The sequence below is a fragment of the Cotesia glomerata genome, linkage group LG8, assembly GCF_020080835.1.
Source record: "Cotesia glomerata isolate CgM1 linkage group LG8, MPM_Cglom_v2.3, whole genome shotgun sequence".
In the NCBI taxonomy this organism is placed as follows: Eukaryota; Metazoa; Arthropoda; class Insecta; order Hymenoptera; family Braconidae; genus Cotesia; species Cotesia glomerata.
This window is the reverse complement of record NC_058165.1, coordinates 8,648,062-8,667,444: the sequence shown is the minus strand read 5'-3', so window position 1 is coordinate 8,667,444 and position 19,383 is coordinate 8,648,062. Positions and strand designations below refer to the sequence as shown.

General features: G+C 29.3%; 3 protein-coding genes across 4 annotated transcripts; all 3 read left to right on the top strand.

The window, feature by feature from the left end:
- Positions 1-2,930: 2,930 nt before the first annotated feature.
- On the top strand, positions 2,931-6,570 carry LOC123270278 (nucleolar complex protein 2 homolog). Its single transcript, XM_044736271.1, has 9 exons — positions 2,931-3,131; positions 3,196-3,562; positions 3,634-3,752; positions 3,824-3,933; positions 4,190-4,347; positions 4,425-4,649; positions 4,732-4,920; positions 5,020-5,487; positions 6,052-6,570. Exons 2-9 carry the CDS (start codon positions 3,200-3,202, stop codon positions 6,538-6,540), a joined length of 2,121 nt encoding a protein of 706 aa, XP_044592206.1. The 5' UTR covers positions 2,931-3,131; positions 3,196-3,199; the 3' UTR covers positions 6,541-6,570.
- A 35-nt stretch (positions 6,571-6,605) lies between these two features.
- Positions 6,606-14,781, top strand: LOC123270277 (putative uncharacterized protein DDB_G0286901). 2 transcript variants are annotated; one of them, XM_044736269.1, is made up of 9 exons: positions 7,247-7,494; positions 9,781-10,048; positions 10,207-10,291; positions 11,415-11,635; positions 11,718-11,877; positions 11,948-12,066; positions 12,998-13,136; positions 13,203-14,453; positions 14,572-14,781. In XM_044736269.1, exons 1-9 carry the CDS (start codon positions 7,472-7,474, stop codon positions 14,733-14,735), a joined length of 2,430 nt encoding a protein of 809 aa, XP_044592204.1. In that variant the 5' UTR covers positions 7,247-7,471; the 3' UTR covers positions 14,736-14,781. The 2 variants fall into 2 exon arrangements, with proteins under 2 accessions (XP_044592205.1, XP_044592204.1); XM_044736270.1 differs by lacking the exons at positions 7,247-7,494; positions 9,781-10,048 and adding an exon at positions 6,606-6,836.
- Positions 14,782-16,151: 1,370 nt separating this feature from the next.
- On the top strand, positions 16,152-16,895 carry LOC123270714. Its single transcript, XM_044736870.1, has 2 exons — positions 16,152-16,297; positions 16,384-16,895. The coding sequence occupies exons 1-2, from the start codon at positions 16,250-16,252 to the stop codon at positions 16,762-16,764; spliced, it is 429 nt and encodes a 142-aa protein (XP_044592805.1). The 5' UTR covers positions 16,152-16,249; the 3' UTR covers positions 16,765-16,895.
- Positions 16,896-19,383: the final 2,488 nt, after the last annotated feature.

The window sequence follows — 19,383 nt, the reverse complement described above, 5'->3', positions numbered from 1 at the left end:
TACAGTAAGTAATTATAATTTCGTACGAAGAATAAATATTCATTAACGAAAGAATTTTTTTTCTCAATTCAAAATTTTCATATCCGAGAAATTTTTCTACTTGGCTGTAGAATATTTTGAACTCCCTTCCCGGCCATGATAGTATATTACACACTTAGAGAAGTAAAGTAAGAAATGTCTCAGATCACATGTAAAATTGTTGACCGAGGCGAAGCCGAAGTTAACAAACATGTAATCTGAGGCTTTCTTATTTACTTCTCGAGGGGTGTATCCTATTTTTTTGCTCGACAGCAAAGACATTTATTATTACTAGAATTTATTCATTAAAACAAGACTTTAGTAAGGAAAAATCAAAAATTGAAAACAATATTTCTCATTTGGATGAAAAATCCTTTCATAGATATTATTTTAATCATAGTTTTAGGATTTAATAACAGTGAAATTGCGATAGTAAAAGATTTAAGACGATTCAAAATATAAAAAATTAAATTTCAAAGAACTCAGTAGGATTAAATTTACATTATGTTACAATTTTCAGATTTATTTTCCATACTTGAACAGAATTGAAAATTTCAATTTTTTTTTTAATTTTCGCTCTGCCATTTTCCGTAGAATTGAACAGAATTAAAATTTTTAATTGTTTTGAATTCTTTTTTACCGAATTTAACAGAATATAACAGAATTGATATTTTTAATTTAGTTGAATTCTGTTTTGCAGAATTCGACAAAATTGAACAGAATTAAAATTTTTAATTCTTTTGAATTCGGTTTTACCGAATTTAACAGAATATAACAGAATTAAATTTTTAATTCGGTCGAATTCAGTTGTTCAATCAGGGATAAACAAGCAAAATTATGTCGTCCAATAAACGTGATAAAACCTCCTAACAATAGTTAAAGTTGCTGAACTTCAACTAGCCGCATTTATAGCAGAACATACATCAATTATCACAGTTGATCACTTGACAGAATTGTTGAAAAAAATTGAACCGGATTCAGATGTTTTTAGTAAGATGAAATTGCATCGAACCAAGTGTGCAGCACTTATAAAAAATATTTTAGGCCCGTGTATGCTCGAAGACTTAGTGAATGATATGAAGGAATCTCCCTACTCACTTATTATTGATGAAAGCACTGATATATCGACTGGAAAAATTCTATGCATAATGGTACGATATTTTTTTTTTAAAAAGAAAAAATTATTGACTACATTTTATCGTATTGTAAAAATAGTTGACGCAACTGCTAATGGTATTCATTCGGCTTTAAAATTACAATTAGAAGCTGATGGACTTTCTTTAAAAAATTTAGTCGGTATTGGAGTTGATGGTCGGTGTGAACCATTCTGTTTCATCGCTTTTGAAATAAGAAGTACCTGATATTGTAATTATCAAATGTATCTGTCACTCTCTCCATTTGTGCGCTGAAAAATCTGCAGAAACATTACCTCGCCAACTAGAATATCTTGTCAGAGAAGCTCACAATTGGTTTTCCAATAGTCCAAAGCGTAAGGATGAATATAAAAAACTTTATAAAGTCATGAATGGTGATGAAGCTAAAAAGGATCCGTAAAAAATTGCTGGTCTGAACGGGACTCGGTGGTTGGCTAGATACTCTGCAATTAATACTATTTTAGAGCAATGGGAAGAGTTAAAACTACTATTTGAATTAGCTAAAAATAATGACAAATGTTTACAAGCACAGTACTTATATGATATTATGGTTTGTCCAGCGTATAAATTATTTATGATTTTTTTGCATTCAAATTTAGAGTTATTAACTAATTTAAATAAGCTATTTCAAAGTAGTAACGTTGAAATATTTAAACTGCTAGAAGACTTATTTTTGTTATATAAGAGTATTCTGCAGAAAATTGTGGTTCAAGACTATCCAATGCATACATCATCAGTTTTTTTTTGGATACAACTTTAATCAAGCAGCTAAATCAGTGCCATCAAATGAAATATCTAATATTCGAGCTCGGTGTAAAGATTTTTTAGTGAAACTATGTACTGAAATTCAGGAACGATTGCCTATGAATATTTCTATATTGAAATCAATGAATGTCTTGACACCAACTTACGCTACATCACAGAGAAAACCTGATTTATCCAAATTGTTGGAACAATTCACTAGGAAATCATTGTATGGATCAAAAGATAGTATTATCAAAGAATGGAACATGCTATATCTCATAAACAGTGGGGTAATACGAATGAAACAGTATCATTTTGGTCAGAAGTTTACGAGGATCGTGATTCAGGCGGTAATAAAAGATTTGAAAATGTTTCTAAATTTGCTTTAGCACTGTTAACTACTCCCATTTCAAATGCTGATGTTGAGAGAGCATTTTCCATATATGCTGTGATAAAGGATAAATTAAGGAACAAGTTAGCACTAGAAATGGTTCAGAGTATTATGATGGTTAAATTTTCATTAAAACGAGATTACGAACAGTGCACTTTATTTGTGCTCACTAAAGAAATATACGGTACACATGTATGATTTTAAAAACGACACTGAAAAAGTAAGTGATGTAGAGTTTTAAGAACTGCTTAATATAACGAATGCAATATAGTTCATTTAAATATGTGATTTTATATGATAAAGAAATTTTTATTTATTAATTTGTTATTAACAATACACGCAAATTAAATATATTTATTTATATGATATAAATATTTACATAATATGAATACTTATATAAAATATAATGTATAGTCTATTAAAGGAAGTTTAAAAAAAAGAAACAAAATAATTTATTTTCTATTTTAAAACCTTTTAAAAAATAAAAACTGATAAAAAAAAAAAATAATCTGACTAATTTTTAAATAATTTCAATTTTAGTTTTAGGGGATTTTGTTTTAAATTTAGGGGCTTTTGTTGAAAGTTTTAGGGAAAAGTTTTTTCAAGAGTTGGGGACACTGGAATTTAGAAATAATCACATGGTCGCTGTACATTTTTTATTAGTTTACATCTCTTAGTTTCTCCACGTGCGAACATAGTAAAGTGTAAACATAAATCAGTGTAATAATTAATAGTAACTTAAATTACTAATTGTAAAAATTAATAATCATATACAACAAATAAAGAGTGGAATTTGATACATAATTCATAATAATTCCTGAGTCGTAAGTAAAAATGCAATTTTTAGGTTAGACCACATTTCATTAATTTGAATTTTTTAACTTTTAGAACCATGAAAATAAAAGAGAAAAAAATTAAAAAAGTAACAACAGCGAAGAAAAGTAAAAAGTCTGTGAAAAGTAAAGATCTAGGCCAGGTTACGACGGACGAATTTTTCGATGATGAGTTTCAAGTCGAGGATGACGAGGATGTCGAAGCCGGACATGATTCCGATAGTGGAGAGAGTGAGTTAGATCCTAAGGAACACAAAAAGGCTTTGAAGAACTTGGCAAATACCGATCCAGAGTTTTACAAATTTTTGAAGCAGAATGATAAAAAACTGCTGGAGTTTGAAGACTCTGAGGACGAGAATGAGCGAGCTTCTGATCAAGATGATGACAATGATGGTATTCATGTCCCAGATGGAAACTTAGCTGTAATTTATCATTTATTTTTATTGAAAAATCAGAAAATTTTACAAGTATTAAATATTTTTTTTCACTCTAGGGCAACAGTGACGAGAGTGATTACGAAGAAACTGAAGTTATAAAAAATCAAGCTCAAGGGCGTGTTCAAGTCACTTTGAAGTTAATTAAAAAATGGCAGGAAGATATTCAAACCGATAAGTAAAAATTTTTATTTAATTATCTTTTTTTTTTATTTTTTTTACTCAATTATAATTAATTATTCATTATAGGTCAATGCAAACGATGAAATGTATCGTTGAAGCTTTCCACGCAGCACTTTTGACAGTCGCTGATCCAGAAGAGTCTAAAAATGTCGAGTATAAAGTCGAGGGAAGCGCTGGTGAGTTTTATTTTGAGTACAAAAAATTAACAATCCTAAAATGGGCGGATGTCTGATAATTTTTTAGATTTGTTATAGCCAATAAATTATTACAAAAAAAATTTTTTTTAAGTCGGACTCCTAATTTCTACAATTGGAATTTTTTTTCACAATGATTTATTATTTATAATAATCGTAAAATATCAGTTAATTCCAATATCATAAAAATTACTTTCTTACGATTAATTATTTTACTACTAACTAATAATTTCTTCAGCTTTCAATGGAGTCGTTCAATTGTGTGTAATGAATTTACCCACGGCATTCAAGAAATTTTTGAAAATGACAAATGAATCAAAATTTGAAGCTCACAAGTGCAAACGTTTCGGAAAAGTGAAAGGAATATTGAAGCAATATTTAAAAGATTTATTACAAGTATGTTAACTTAAATTTTTATGTAACCTTGTTCATTTTTTACTATTGATTTATTGTCATTTAATAATTTATCATAGATCCTGGATAATGTGACGTCAACAGATGTCCAACTAGTGTTACTGAAACATTTACATCAGATGATATGTTTCACTGGTTCATTTTCGTCGTTGAATAAACCACTGCTGCGTATTTTACTTCGATTTTGGTCTAGTGGAGAAGAAACTGTCAGAATTGTTGCGTATTTGAGTATTATTCAAATGGCGACCAGCCGCAAAGAGTCTATTCTTGATCATCTTTTCAGGGTATGTTTCTTCTCATTATACTAACAAAAATAAACATAATATAATATGATGATAATTTATAAAATAAATTGATAAATTTCAGACAATGTACATCAAATACGTTGAAAATTCTAAATTTGTTTCACCGAATTCAATGCCAGGAATAAATTTCATGAGACGCTCGTTAGCTGAAATTTATATGCTTGATCAGAATCTAGCTTACAATCACGCATTTTTGTATATACGCCAACTTGCCATTCATTTGAGAAATGCATTGACACTTAAAAAGAAGGTTAATATTTTTTGTATTTTCATCATTATTAATTTTGAATAATTATATTACTTTTTAATGAATTTCAATGAAAATAATGAAAAATTAATATCTTGACAGGAATTATTTCAAGCTGTTTACAACTGGCAGTACATAAACTCACTGCGATTCTGGTGTCAAATAATGTCGCTATCAAAGAATGGATCTATGCTTCGTTCGCTGTTGTACCCATTGGTGCAAATAATCACCGGAACAATAAAACTAATTCCTACCGCACAATACTATCCTTTGAGATTCCACTGCTGCCAGATGTTAATTAATTTATCCAAGGAAACAGGTACTTTCATCCCTGTCTTACCGTTCCTATTAGACGTATTAAACACCTACTACTTCAACAAGAAGCACCAGAGATCTCAAATGAAGCATATGTCATTTATGTGTCTGCTAAGAGCATCCAAAATACAGTTGAAGGAAAGCAATTTCAAGAATGCTATTGTTGACGATATTTATCAACTGATACTCGAGCATGCTGCAAACGAAAGTCATTCTGTTTATTTTCCTGATTTATACGTGCCTTGTACCATGCAGGTCAGCAAAAAATTTATTTATTTATTATTTGTTTTATTTAATAACATAAAAAATTATGTTTATAATTATCATTTATTTAATTTTATTCTACAAAGATTAATTAAATTATTAGTCACGATATTAGGGATTCGACGATGTTGGTAAAACACATCGACATCGAACTATTGATTGTTTCAATTTTTGCCATCGAAGCATAGATGTTTTTTTATTAATTTATTTTTTTTAAGCATCGAAACATCAATTGTTAATATAAATTATTATTTATTTGTAAAGTGATTTATTTAAAACAAAAAAAAAATTCTGGTTTATAACACGCCATTTTACTACTTAGTAATGAAAGAAAAATTACATTAAAATTAAAAACTAAAAGAAAAAATCTAACTTGAAGATGTTGATAGTTCATTATTTTCAATCGACTATCGATGTTTCGATATCATTAATAAGTACACAATTAAATACTTGTAAATATGACACGCAACAATTGTCTTTAATTTAAATTTATAATTTTCAATTGTCATTCTTTAATTTATTTTTTTATACATAAAAAATTAATATATTTTTCAGATGAAAGCCTTCTTGAAAAAATGTAAAGTCGCTAATTTCTGCAAGAAAATCAAGCAGCTGCTAGATAAAATTCAAGAAAACCGACAGTTCGTAGAAACAGAGCGCAATAAAGTAGTGATAAATCTGAGCGATTTAAACACCATAAAAAACTTTGAAAATCAGCTCAAAGTGATTCAATCGCCTCTGTCGAAATTCTACGAGTCCTGGTATAAATTACACTTGTCTCAAAAATTGAAATTCATGACCAACAACGATGATTTAGGTGATTACAATTTACCGAGCTTAAAGTCCCGTAAGAGACTCAATGACAGTGATAATGATCATGACAGTGACCTGGATATGCCGGTTGAGGAAATGAATGAGTTGTTGGAGAAGCAAGCCACCAGAAAAAATAAAACCAAGAAAATTAAAATTTCCCATAAGAGTAACGAGGCTGATGAAACAGCTAATGATATTGTAAAAGACACCAAAGTTGATGATTGGGACTAATTTTTTAAATAAAATTTATTGTTTAAGATTTTTTTTTTTTTAATTTATATGAATTTATATTTTGGAGGTGTTCAGAACAAGCTGATAGTTTAATAAGTCTGTAATGACGGGCATGTTAGCAAGCTGTATATAACTATAACATAAGAAGAAAATCCCAACCAATTCTAAGGTGTCGCTTCTGGTGGTCTATTTTTAACAATTGTACGACCTAACCAGTCGGGAAGTTTAAGAACGTTAGTAAAGACGAACATTTGAGCTCTATTATAAAGCCACATCCTCGTGTATTGTAATTAGCGGTATGTAAAGTGTGTATTTTCCTTTCAAATTATCTTTTAATTGTTACTAGGAGAAATCTATTGATAATAAGGCGATAATTTTTCTGTATACACACCATCATTTCAATTTCATGATTATAACTACAAAAATTAACTTTTTTTTTTAATTAAAAATTAATTTTTTTTTAACTAAAAATTAATTTTTTTTTAACTAAAATTTATATCTAAAATTTAAATTAAATTACAAAATTAATAACTAAAAAAAAAAAATTAAAAATTTTGATGTTAAGTTTAAAAATGAAGTTTGTTTTTAACATCTCGGAAAACGTTTTATGAAAACCGCGACACGCCAGTCAATATGTATATACCTATAAATATATACGTGTATATATAAAATAGTATATCTTCTGAATGTTTGAGGTAAGAATATTTTGTAAGATCAAAATCTCGGTGGTTGTGTATTTCGCGTGTCGCCCGGACGGTGATCATTACCCGTAGCTTAAGTTCAGCATTGTCCGATTATTTATTACGTAAATTAGTCAATAATAAATACCGAGTACCGAACGCACATATACGAACGTTTATAAATAAATATATAAACATATACAATAGAAATAAAAATATCCATAAGGTGGATTTTATTCCAAGTGTTAAAAATGCGAAGAGCGTCATTAGATAAGTAAATATTTTTATTATTTATTCTTTTTCATATTCATTAATCCACCAAATACGCATTTGTATTTTCATTTTTTTTTTTTTTAATACTCATTTTATAAATTTATTCATAATATAATTTTGTTTTTTCTCAGAATCGCTGATGAAAATATTTAAGAAGAAATTTTAAAAGCATTAAATTTATTTTAAATACTTCCAGGCACAACAGATTTATATTTTTAACTTAACTTACGCAATGTTCAATAAAAACCTTTATTTTATTTGGTTAAACTTTTTTTACTTAGCCCATTTTTTTTTTTTTTTTTTTTTACTAAAATATATTGAAAGTAAAGTTGATTTCAAAATAAAAACACTTGACTTTTTTTTTTTTTTCAAGATTAATCTCGAGATGTATCTAATAATTCAACCGGTGAAGAGTATCATAATAACAGCCATACATTAGTGTCAAATCTGCCGGCTTTTAGTTTATATACATCATTTATATTTATAAAAGAGTATAAAGAGAAGAAAGACTTCACAAACAGAAATTGGTTTAAAATAACCAATTTACAGTCTCAAAGACAAATTGTGATAAATATAATGAAAATGAATAGTAATAATAATGAAGAATAAATTTATTAAAATAAAATAATTCTATAAATTAGAGATCGGTTTATTCGGCTCGAGGCCGCGATCTCATTCCCAGTCGATTTAATGCAACAAGTACAAAGAAAGACCCGATGCAATGGTTAGACCGTTTAGATTAGATTAGATGGTTTATTCTTCATGAAGACTATAGTTCTCTTGTAGAGACTAGAGTGTTAATTGTATAGTAATATAATAGTAATAGTAAAAGTTGTATAGGCAGCTAAAACGTATTACGTTACAACAGATAAATTTAGCATTTCTTTCACACAGAAGTTGGTGTTGTAGATGATGCCAATGCCGCAACGCGGAATTAATTGGCATGTTGGAAGCCAACCAATTCTCTCTTTTATTCGTATTCGCGATCGGTTTCGTTGGATTTAAATTCGTTGGGGATTAAATAATTACCAGTATCAGAGCGATACTGCACGGACACCCAGCATCACCTATTTGATGATAATTTGAATGATTGATTGTTATATTATTAATAATAATTAATTGTTGTTTAAGGGGTTATATGCAATTATAAAGTCGGAAAGAGGGATTTTTGAATGATTCTAAAGAGTTTTTTCGATTGATGCATTTGAAAATTTATATACGGATAGAAGTGACTTTAAACTTTGATCATAAGTTCTTTTCTTTTACAACTAATGATTTTTCTGGTTCATGTAGAAGGTTCTCTAAGAGGTTCTTTAAAAAATGTGTCTTGCGAAGAACACAATATCTTCAGTTTTTAGTCGAATTTGAAATATCTAAAAATTTTTCGGTAATATAAAATATTAATTTGTGATTATCGAATGGTTAAAGACATTTAAAATCACCAAATTAAAAACTAATGAAGTATAAATTCTGTTTTTGTCAAAAAATCAATTCAAAATAATAAAATCTTAAAAATCTTGCTTAAATACTAAAAATATGGAAAAATAATAAATAGAAAGATACTTTTTTTTATCGGAAATTTCATTCACTACCAAAAAAGTTCTCATCCATTTCCATCAAAATCTTATGATTTAGTCGGAATTTCAATTTTAAATTTGATTTCAATCGTCTTCGATTAGATCACGTATTTACAATGTTTAAAATCTAAAATCTGGTTTAAATACTGAAGATACGAAAAAATTACAAGATACCTTTATTGCAGGAAATTTTGTAATCTATTAAATTGGTCCTCATCAGTTTCTCCGTATTTCGTGTTTTTCAGTCAGAATTTGAACTCAAACTGATATCTTCACGAGTCATCGAGATTCAAAAATCCAAAAAAATTCCGGCAATGGAAGATATTATCTGACAATTGATCGGAGGAATTATCAAAATATCTATTTTTGACAAAATGTCAGGTCGATGAGAAAAATCTTTAATTTTCTATTAAAATTTTATCCTCAAATTGTTTATAACAATATAAAATACTTATCAAAATTATTAATTAATCTTTAGATTAATTACTGAGAAATTTAGTTTGTATTTAGTGCAGCCGTTAAAAACAAATTGATCTTTTGAAAATCCTAGGAGCGTTAACACCTCCAATAATTACCAGATATCAGACAAATCCGCAAAAACACCCAGCATCACTTATTGAATGATAATTTATATTATTATTAATAATTAATAACTATTATTGTTACTGTTACTCATTTAATAAATTTGTCTTACTTCAAAAATTAAACAGACCAGTTAGTAAATATAATAGCGGAAGCAGCATCGTTTACAACTACGCAATATCGACAAATCTAAAAAATGTGGAAAATAAACGTCTGATATTTCAAACATCCTCGAAAACAAACACAAACAATAGCAACAGCAACATCCACATACAGAGAAGCTTATCCGCTGATAATGTCATAAAAACTCGCGGATTTAAACCATCTGACAGACACGATCCAATTAAGAGAAATTTTCTCGAAAATCTTACCTCTAAAATCTTACACTTCGATATGGTGAGTTCTAAGGTTAAATATTCAAATAAAATTACGCTTCGCTCGCTTTGCGTGTAAACACTTCAATCATATTCGCTAGCTTTTGCCATGATACATGTTTATTATTTCTTCCCCAGAATCCGAAGCTAGTTATAAATATTTATTTCATCTTTTATCAGGACAGCGGACAGAAGACTATCCCCATAAATTTACAGAAGCTTCTCACTCCTGCAATGGATTCTATCGACTTGCAGACCAGACACAGTAAGTTATGTTATATAATTAACTCATTTCGATTATTGTATACGAAACAATGCAATCAAAATGGAGTTAGCAGACATCTGACAATTTTTAGAATTTTTTTTAAAGAAAAATTTATTACAAAAAAATTAAAAAAAATTCCACGTGTAGAAAATTTGAAAAACAATGCGCGTAAAACTTTCATAATATTTTATTAATGAAAAAAGTAAAAATTGTGGAACGTTTGCTAACTTAGTATAATAACGTAGTATCATAACAATGTAACATAATCATAATGGTGAGCCAGAAATTAGCCGCCACCCACCATTCTTTTGATGAAACATATAGAAGTATATCTTGCTGTAAGAAATTAATTAGAATACCCTGTAATTTTATAAATAATAAAATTTTGAAAAATATTCTGATAGATTTTATCATTTTCTACACGAATATTTTTTAAAAATTAGAAAATTTTAATTAATAAAACAATAATATGATACTAAAATTGACCGACATTTGACAATTTTAAAGATTTTCTTTTTTTATTGAAAAAATTCAAAATGTAGAAAATTAAAAAAAATTACAAGCGCAATTTTTTGAAAATATTTTTTAAATTCTGATTTAATTGATAAACAAAACTAAAAATTTTCAGATTTCAGTATTATAAAAATAATAGGGTATTTTAATTCTTTAAATTTATTAATAATATGAAAACAAAACTTCAATTCGCTGCGATTTATGAAAAAAATTATAATTTTCAAATTTTGAAAAATACTCGGGTAGGTTTTCTATTTTTTGCATGAATAGTTTTTCAAAATAAAAAATTTTACCGTATTAAAAATTACAGTGAGTTTTCAATACTTGATTTATTTTCAAAAAATTACGAGCGACTAAACTTCTGGCTCATATTTTAATGACACTAAAATTAGCAGGCACTTGAGCATTTTTTAATTTTATGCGATAAATAAATTAATTCAAGTTATAAAAAATTATTAAAAAAAAATTGCATTTATAATTTCTTAAAATTTTTATATGCAGAATTTTTTAAATAAAATTTTTTGACATAAACTATTAAAAAAAAAAATGATCAGATTTTTCTCAGCTTCATTATTATTATATATAAATAATTTATCTTACTTACTTCAAGAAAAAATGTACGCTTCATCATGCTTTTACGGTCCTACTCACCCAACCGTTGAAGATCAAGTAGAACTCGCTCGCCGGATTTCTTATTCGCTGAGCGACGTTAAAAATATGAAGAGCAAAGGCCAGTCCATGTATGTCAACAGGAAGAAACGATCTGTCAAGTGGATCCATGATGGAAATGGCGCTGAGGGAGAGGAAGAACCTCAATCCCCAGTTCATAAGGTAATAATTTTGTTATTTTTATTTTCCATAGTTACAACTTACATTGTTCATTGTTTAAGAATAATTTTTGAACATTAATTAGGACAAAGTACCGCTGAAATGCGTAATGAATCCCAATGGCAAAGTGCTGGATCTTACTGGCATTCAAGCGTTAGGCGAAGATCCTAACATTGGTACGAGTCCGATAAATGCTGAGAAACTTTTTGACATTGTTCGTGATCTTAATAACCAAAAAGGACGTGGTAAGTATTTATTGTACAATGTACATTGATAAAATGATTTAAAATTAATCTATTCTAAATCTTGTTTCAGGTGCTGAAATTTTCGCCAAGCGCAGAAAAAGATCGGAGAAGTGGGTCGTTGACAAAGATCATTCCTCAACGCCCTCAACTCCTAATTACAATAAAGTACCTAGTTATCCAACTAATATGGTGAGTTTATATTTATAAAGATGGCACACGAAAAACGACTATTTTTTTATTCTGCGAGTTTACTTTCATCAGCTCGATAAAAAATTTTTAGGGTTCGTTAAAGTTTTTTTTAAACATTCAAAGTACAGTAGGTCGATGAAATTTTGATTGGTTTTTATTGATGTTTGTTATATTTTTGGTAGTGTTAGTTATTATTATCATAGACAGTAACGATAGGAATGAAGTTCGACTTCAAAATTGTTCATAAATAAATAAATAATCAATCATTAACTTTGAGAGTGAAAGAAATTTTGTCGCTTATATAGTTTGGTAAGTTTTTTCTGTTAGCGAAAAGGCGTAGTCACCTAACGGTGAAATTAAGAACTATATATTAAATCTAATTATCTTGGAAAACATTTTAAAAATTAGAATACTTTTTCAAACTTATCTAAGGTGGTGCAAGAAAACCCACTATATTTATTTTTCGAGTTGACTATAAAAATAAGTTATTTTATAACGTTTTAAGAGCTCTTAACAAAACTCAGCTCGATAAAAAAAATTTTTAGAGCTTACTCAAGATTTTCTAAACTTTCCAAGTAGAGTACTTGAAATGTTGTCTTTTAACTTATCGATATTAGTATCAACAAACTTTAAATTTTGTTTCTATCAAGTTGACACACTAAACAATATAGATAAAAATTTCGACTTTTAATTTTCAGAATGTACATCATTTTTAACTTACAAAACAGACTGACGATAAAAAATATTAAAAGCAAACAATTCAAATTTTTACATGAATTTTAAAACTCTTGCTGATTTTTTTAGAGAACTTTTAAGAAATGAAAAACAAACTTATTTTGATAGGTAACCCAAATAATAAAAATGGTCTTTTTTTTGCGTTACCCTAATATTTATTAAATTTGTTCAATGAATTGGTTTTAATTTTTTCAAGGATTACGGAACGAACGAGAACTCAAACTTTACAAATTCACCTCTACCAACCCCAGCGTTCCAAAAAAACGACACCAATTTAAAACCACTCTTCAATCCATTCGCCATGGATTTTTCAATCGACAATACACTACCTTCAAGTAAGTTCTAATAAAAATACCAATTAACAAAATACCGCTTGCATGCTTTACGCCTCAATTTTTCAGAGCGTGAATCTCGCCGCAAGCATTCTGAATTCCCAAATAATTCACGCAAGCCCGCAGAACCAGAGGTCAGAAAAATTTATCTGAGAGAGGTCGCTGTTGGAACTGACTCTGATCTAACTAACGGCAAAAATAACAATAACCACATTCACAACAATAACAACACAAATCATCATAATTATCATCATCATCATCATCACCAAAACAATCACAACAATGGGTACGAAAAGTACCGACTCCCCGAATCAGATCTCTACCAATCCCATCAGCGTCGCAAGCCTCAACAAAATGACTACCGCGATTCTCGTAATGACCGCCATGGCGATTACACTCGTCAACACGTCAATCAACGACAGCAGAAGCATCAGAAACACCAGCAGCTCCAACAAGAACCAGAATTTGAAGATGAAAATGACTATACACCAGTTCCGGTGAAGCAATTAATCCAGGAGTTTGAAAAAACTTGTCGTCCTGTTTTTCAGTACAAGCAAACTGTCCCAAAAGTTGCTATTGTTCAGCAGCATCCACCACTTGATGACATTTCGCGATTCTTTGATGCTCCGAACACGCGAATGTCTAATAATAATTCTAATTCTAATTCTAAGAAAATAAACAACCACATGAATGGGGTCAGTCTCAACGGTAATCAGGTTCCAATAAATGGAATGCAGATGAATGGCGGCCAAGTTACCAACGGACATCAAATGGCTAATGGAAACCTCAATGGAAATGGCTACCAGCGATACCCGAAGATTGGATACCAATCAATGGGCGGCAATGGCCTGAGATACGAATACGATTCGACAGACGACGAGATCGGTGACTCTTTTGGAGAGTCAAGCGAGTCGATGGACAACTTAAACATCGAAGACTATGATGGTGGAGGAATGGGGAACGGTTCGTCGAGATATTCTAACGGAACTAGAATGTCTGACACCATCAGCAACAGAATGTCGGGAATGAGCAATAGGATGTCGGGGATGAGTAACAGCCGGATGTCATCCAGTGATTGCGACTACAGAAGACAATTGTTCGATGCTGCTACTGATCAGCTGTTCGAAGCACCTGCGGGGTTCAGGAATGAAGATATGGAAAGTATCAACAAGTTCATTGATAGTGAAGCCGAAATTCCTATTCAGATTAAATCCCTCATTCTCAAGGGCATTACTTCACAAGAAGATATTATGGAGCAGATCAAGCAGTTGCGCAGGACTCCTGTTCTCGAGAATCTAGTACCTGGACCGCCGATTGATAGTAAGACGCTTCTGCTTTGCTTTTTGACTGATAATTGTTGATGATTGAAGTAGTTTTTAAGTTAAGTTTTGTGTTAGGGTAATTTTTGGGTGGAATAATTTGAATGCAACTTTTTTAGGTACTAAACTGTACGAGAGTACTTACAGCGGGCCGAAAATAGCGAGTGTTCAGACTCTGGCGAACTACAACACGGCACCACGTGGTTGGGATCAGTCCCAGTCATTCTACCGCCCAGTGACATTCGACAAGCCGGCGGAGCCAATAACTTACTCTGATTTTTAAATTTCTTAGATAAGAAGAAATAATAATTTAACCTGCTTATTTGAAATTGTTGTACTTTTCGTTAATTGAAGTTATCCGCTGTCCAATAATTGCGACTCTTCATTTTATTTAATCCCTGTGAGTATTTAATTGTAGGTATTTTAGGATTATATGCAATTCAAAGGTCGGAAAGAGAGATTTTTTAATGATTCTGAAGAGGTTTTTCGATTGATGCATTAAAAAATTTATATACGGATAGTAGTGACTTTAAACTTTGATCATAATTCATATTCTTTTGTAATTAATGATTATTCTAGCTCCTGCAGAAGGTTCTTTAAGAAGTCTTCTAAAAAAGGTGTCTTGTGAGGAGCACAATATCTTCAGTTTTATTCGAAATTCAAACATTCAAAAATATTCTGGTATTTTAATATAATATCTGGAAATTATATAATGATCAAAGTCATGCGGAAACAAAAAATCAAAAACTAAAGAAGTATAGATTCTGTTTTTGTCAAAAAATTAATACGAAATTTCATTCACTACAAAAAAAGTTCTCATTCATTTTCATCGAAGTCTTATCATTTAGTGGGAATTTCAATTTTAAATTTGATTTCAATCGTTTCCGATTAGATCGCGTATTTAGAATTTTTAAAATCTAAATTCTGATTTAAATACTGAAGATACGATAAAGTTGTAAGATGTCTTTATTGTAGAAAATTTTATTTTCCATAGAAATTGTTCTCATCAATTTCTCCGTATTTCGTGTTTTTCAGCCAGCATTTGAACTGAAACTGATATCTTCATGAGTCATCGAAATTTGAAAATCAAAAAAAAAATTCCGTTGATGAAAAATGTTATTTAGTAATTAATCAAAGAAATTATAAAAATATTTTTTTTTAACCAAATTTTAGCCTTAAATTGTTTATAAAAATTTTCTGTGTATATGCTTAAATATATCTACATTACAAAAATGAAAAAAAAATTCTAAGTGCGTATAATTCAATAAAAAAAAAAAAAAAACTTCAGATTATATTCTGGTAAATATAAAAGCTTTTCTATTACAGATCATGAATTTGACTTCCCTTTGCCTGTGAATATTATTATAATTATAAAATTATCGTTTTGCTTCTGCCTATTATTATCCGATTATTATTTTGTTATTATTTATTACCATATGTTTCGTGCCTATTCCATTCGTCCTCAATATTTTTTGTTATATAAGAACATTTTAAAAATAAGAAATATTAATATATATATATATATATATATATATATATATATATATTATATTATATTATTATTCTTCAGATGTAAGTTAAGAAAATAATAAAATTACTATTATAGAGTTGTTAGTAATAAACGATAAGATGAAATACTGGTAATTGTTATTTCACCTCGACCTGGTTGATAATTATTTTTAAGAATAATTTATAATTAGTCGTATATTATGCGTGAACATGAATGATGAATTTTATTTGTTTGGAAAAGTATATAAAGAGTATCTCGGCAATCACTACTAAAACCAAAAACGTTAAATGATTCTCAAAATGAATTTATTTATGCTGCTTCTCGCTTTTTATGAGGTGAGTTTTTAATGAATTAAATTATAAAACATTTTTTTTTGAAAAATTGATTATTTAATTAATAATTATAATTACAATGATTTTAGATTGCTGATGGCGTTGAACGAGAACCGAGATTCGGATACGATCTCGCAAAAGACCTGTACAGCAATTTCTGCCAGCGAATCTGTGGTTCTAAAAATCGACAATTTTTGCAGTCAGAACTAATTTGCTCTATAAAATGTCCGAATTTTAATATCCAGGGACCCGGAACTGTCAGTACTAATAAACCGGAAGAAACAACAGCAAATAAGCCGGAACAAACGACAACAAAGTTGCCACCGAAAGAAGAACTGAAACCGTCTGTTGCTGATAAAATTGATGAATCAAAGCCAGAAAAAAAAGACAAAAATAAAGAAGAGTTAAGTTTTGAAGATTCATTAGAATTTCATCCGACAAGAAATGGAAACCGCAGAAAAATAGGATAACTTTTACTTAAAACTGATTTAAAAAATTAGTATTGTGATGTTGATGTTCATTGAATTATGGTTATTGGTCGGCAGTTATATTAAGAGAAAAAAAGTGTTGGATTCTTTAAAAATAAATGGTAATATTAATACATTGTTTATATTCCTTTTACTTTGACCTGTTTAATAAGTAGATATTATGCGGAGACACGAATTTGATAATCATAAGTATTACTTGTTAGAAGTATATATAAGTAGGATAAACATGTGAAGTAATCATTGATGTGAATGTTAAGATCTACTATGATTTTTAAAATAAATTTTGTTTTAGTTTTTTTGCTGCTTATTTTCTATGGGGTAAGTTTTTAAAATTTTATTACACTGATAGAAGGATTTGTTAATAAGCTTTAATAACGTTTAATATGAACATTATTTTATATTAAATAATAATTAATAAGATTTGATGACTGATGATAGATTCTTTTCTAGAATTAAATGGTTTAAAAAATATTTATTGACAGTTAATAAATCATTCATTAAATGAGATTTATTAACAGTGTAACGTTCGTTTATAAACAGCAAATAAATCGTTAATTAAACACATTTTATTAATTGTAATTAAATATTTTTCTGTAGTCAGTAAATGTTTACCAACTGTTTGCCAGTTGTTTTAGACCCTCGAATAAAAACTGAGTAGAAAAAGTAAACTTTGAGACTTTTTGAACTCCATAACTTTAATAGATAATTCCATTAGACCAGAATTATTAATTATTTTTGAATAAAAAAATATAAAAAATAACATCAGTAATAAAATGGTTGTAATAAGTTACACAATTTTCATTTGTAGTGAAAATGATTAATGGATTGTATCTTTATTGAAAAAATTATGGCATTATTTGTTTATGAATGATCTTCACATCTTACCGTAAACAAAGACATAATCACTCAGAAAAAATTAATTGACTATTAATAAATACTAGACGACCCGGTGAACTTCGTATCACCTACGTATATATGTAAAAAGTTTAGCCAAAACTTAATTCAAAATTTTTATTTACATTAACAGACGAGACCATCTTTTTTTCGCTTTGCTCTCACGGAGTTCAACGAAACTATCTTTGTCGCACTCCCAACAGCAGAGCAATTGCAGTTTCGATTGGTTTCACGAAACGAATGAAATTTTTGAAAAAAACGCTTTGTGGTGAAATAGTTTATTAAATTATCTATCACCTCTAAAAACGTTTTTTCAAAATTTCCATTCGTTTCGCTAAACCGATTGAAACTGCAATCACTGGTCTCGCCTGTTAAATGCAACACAGTTATACACAATCAATTAAAGCTTTCTGATGTAATGTATTTTTGTCTTTTTTTGCGGTGCGTAAATATATTAAGATGATGGTTTTCCGACTCACGAAAACGCGACGTATAATTTCCCATGCACGAAATAGGGAAACTCAAAGTGGATTCCACAAATTTTTAAAGACTGGCCTTGCGATTTATTTATGGTCATTAGTGCGGTTTGAACGTGAGATAGCTTTTCGCACATTTGATTGACTTCGACGATCTAAGTCAGGTTGTCTTGCCTTTTAAAACAATAACAATAAAAAAATTCTTGCGCACTGACAAACTGATGATAGATCTTATTAATCGGCTTGGAATTTATTTATTTTTTTTTTGACAACTAACTGACACTTTTTTTTGTTTCTGGAAACAAAACAGACCAAAAAGATCGGACCTCAATTTACAGCTAGGAACAGACCGAAGAGATCGCACCTGATTTCTCAGCTAGGAACATTTTGTATTGGAAAACTAAATTTTCGTTTTTAGTATTTTCTGTAACTTATTATTTATGTTTCTCATCGTTCAAACCTTCCATGAACCTCCATAAATATTTCAAGATCAAAATTAGCCAAATCGGTCCAGCCATTCTCGAGTTTCAGCGAGACAATCGAACAGCGATTGATTTTTATACATACATAGGTGTGAGAAAAAATTCGGATAGCTCAGACTAGGATTAAACCCAGAAGCTCCCGATTACATATCGGCTACTCTTTAGTTTTTAATTTTTCAATTTATTAATACTTGCGATTTTTTTTTTCAAATTTTTTTTTTATAAACCATCCTTGAACTATAACGTACAAAACAAAAAAAAAATTATTAAAATCGGTCAAGCTGTATTTGAGTCTTAGTGAGACTAACACACAGCAATTACTTTTTATACACATCGCGTGCCTAATGCAAAAAGGGCGCATAGCTACAGGTTAGTAGGGATCCATGCTAAAAGGGCGCGTAAAAAATTTTTTTTTTATCATTCTTCTCAAAATCACTCAAAATACAAAGATATGTAAAAAAAAAATTCGAGAATCCTGAAGCTAAAAGGGCGTAACTCAAGACATGCGCCCTTTTAGCTTTTAGAAAAGTAGTGCCTAAAGCTAAAAGGCCGCATAAAAAAAATTTAAGTTTTTATATAAAATTTTGATAAATAGCTTCACAAGACATGAAATAAAAAAATTTCTTAACCCTAGACTGGTCACCCTATAAGCGTGACGCCGCGCTCAATTATATTTTTTTTAATACATCTTCAATATTTACTAAAATTATTCAAAAAAATTTGACTTTATTCCTTGAACATTTTAGAAT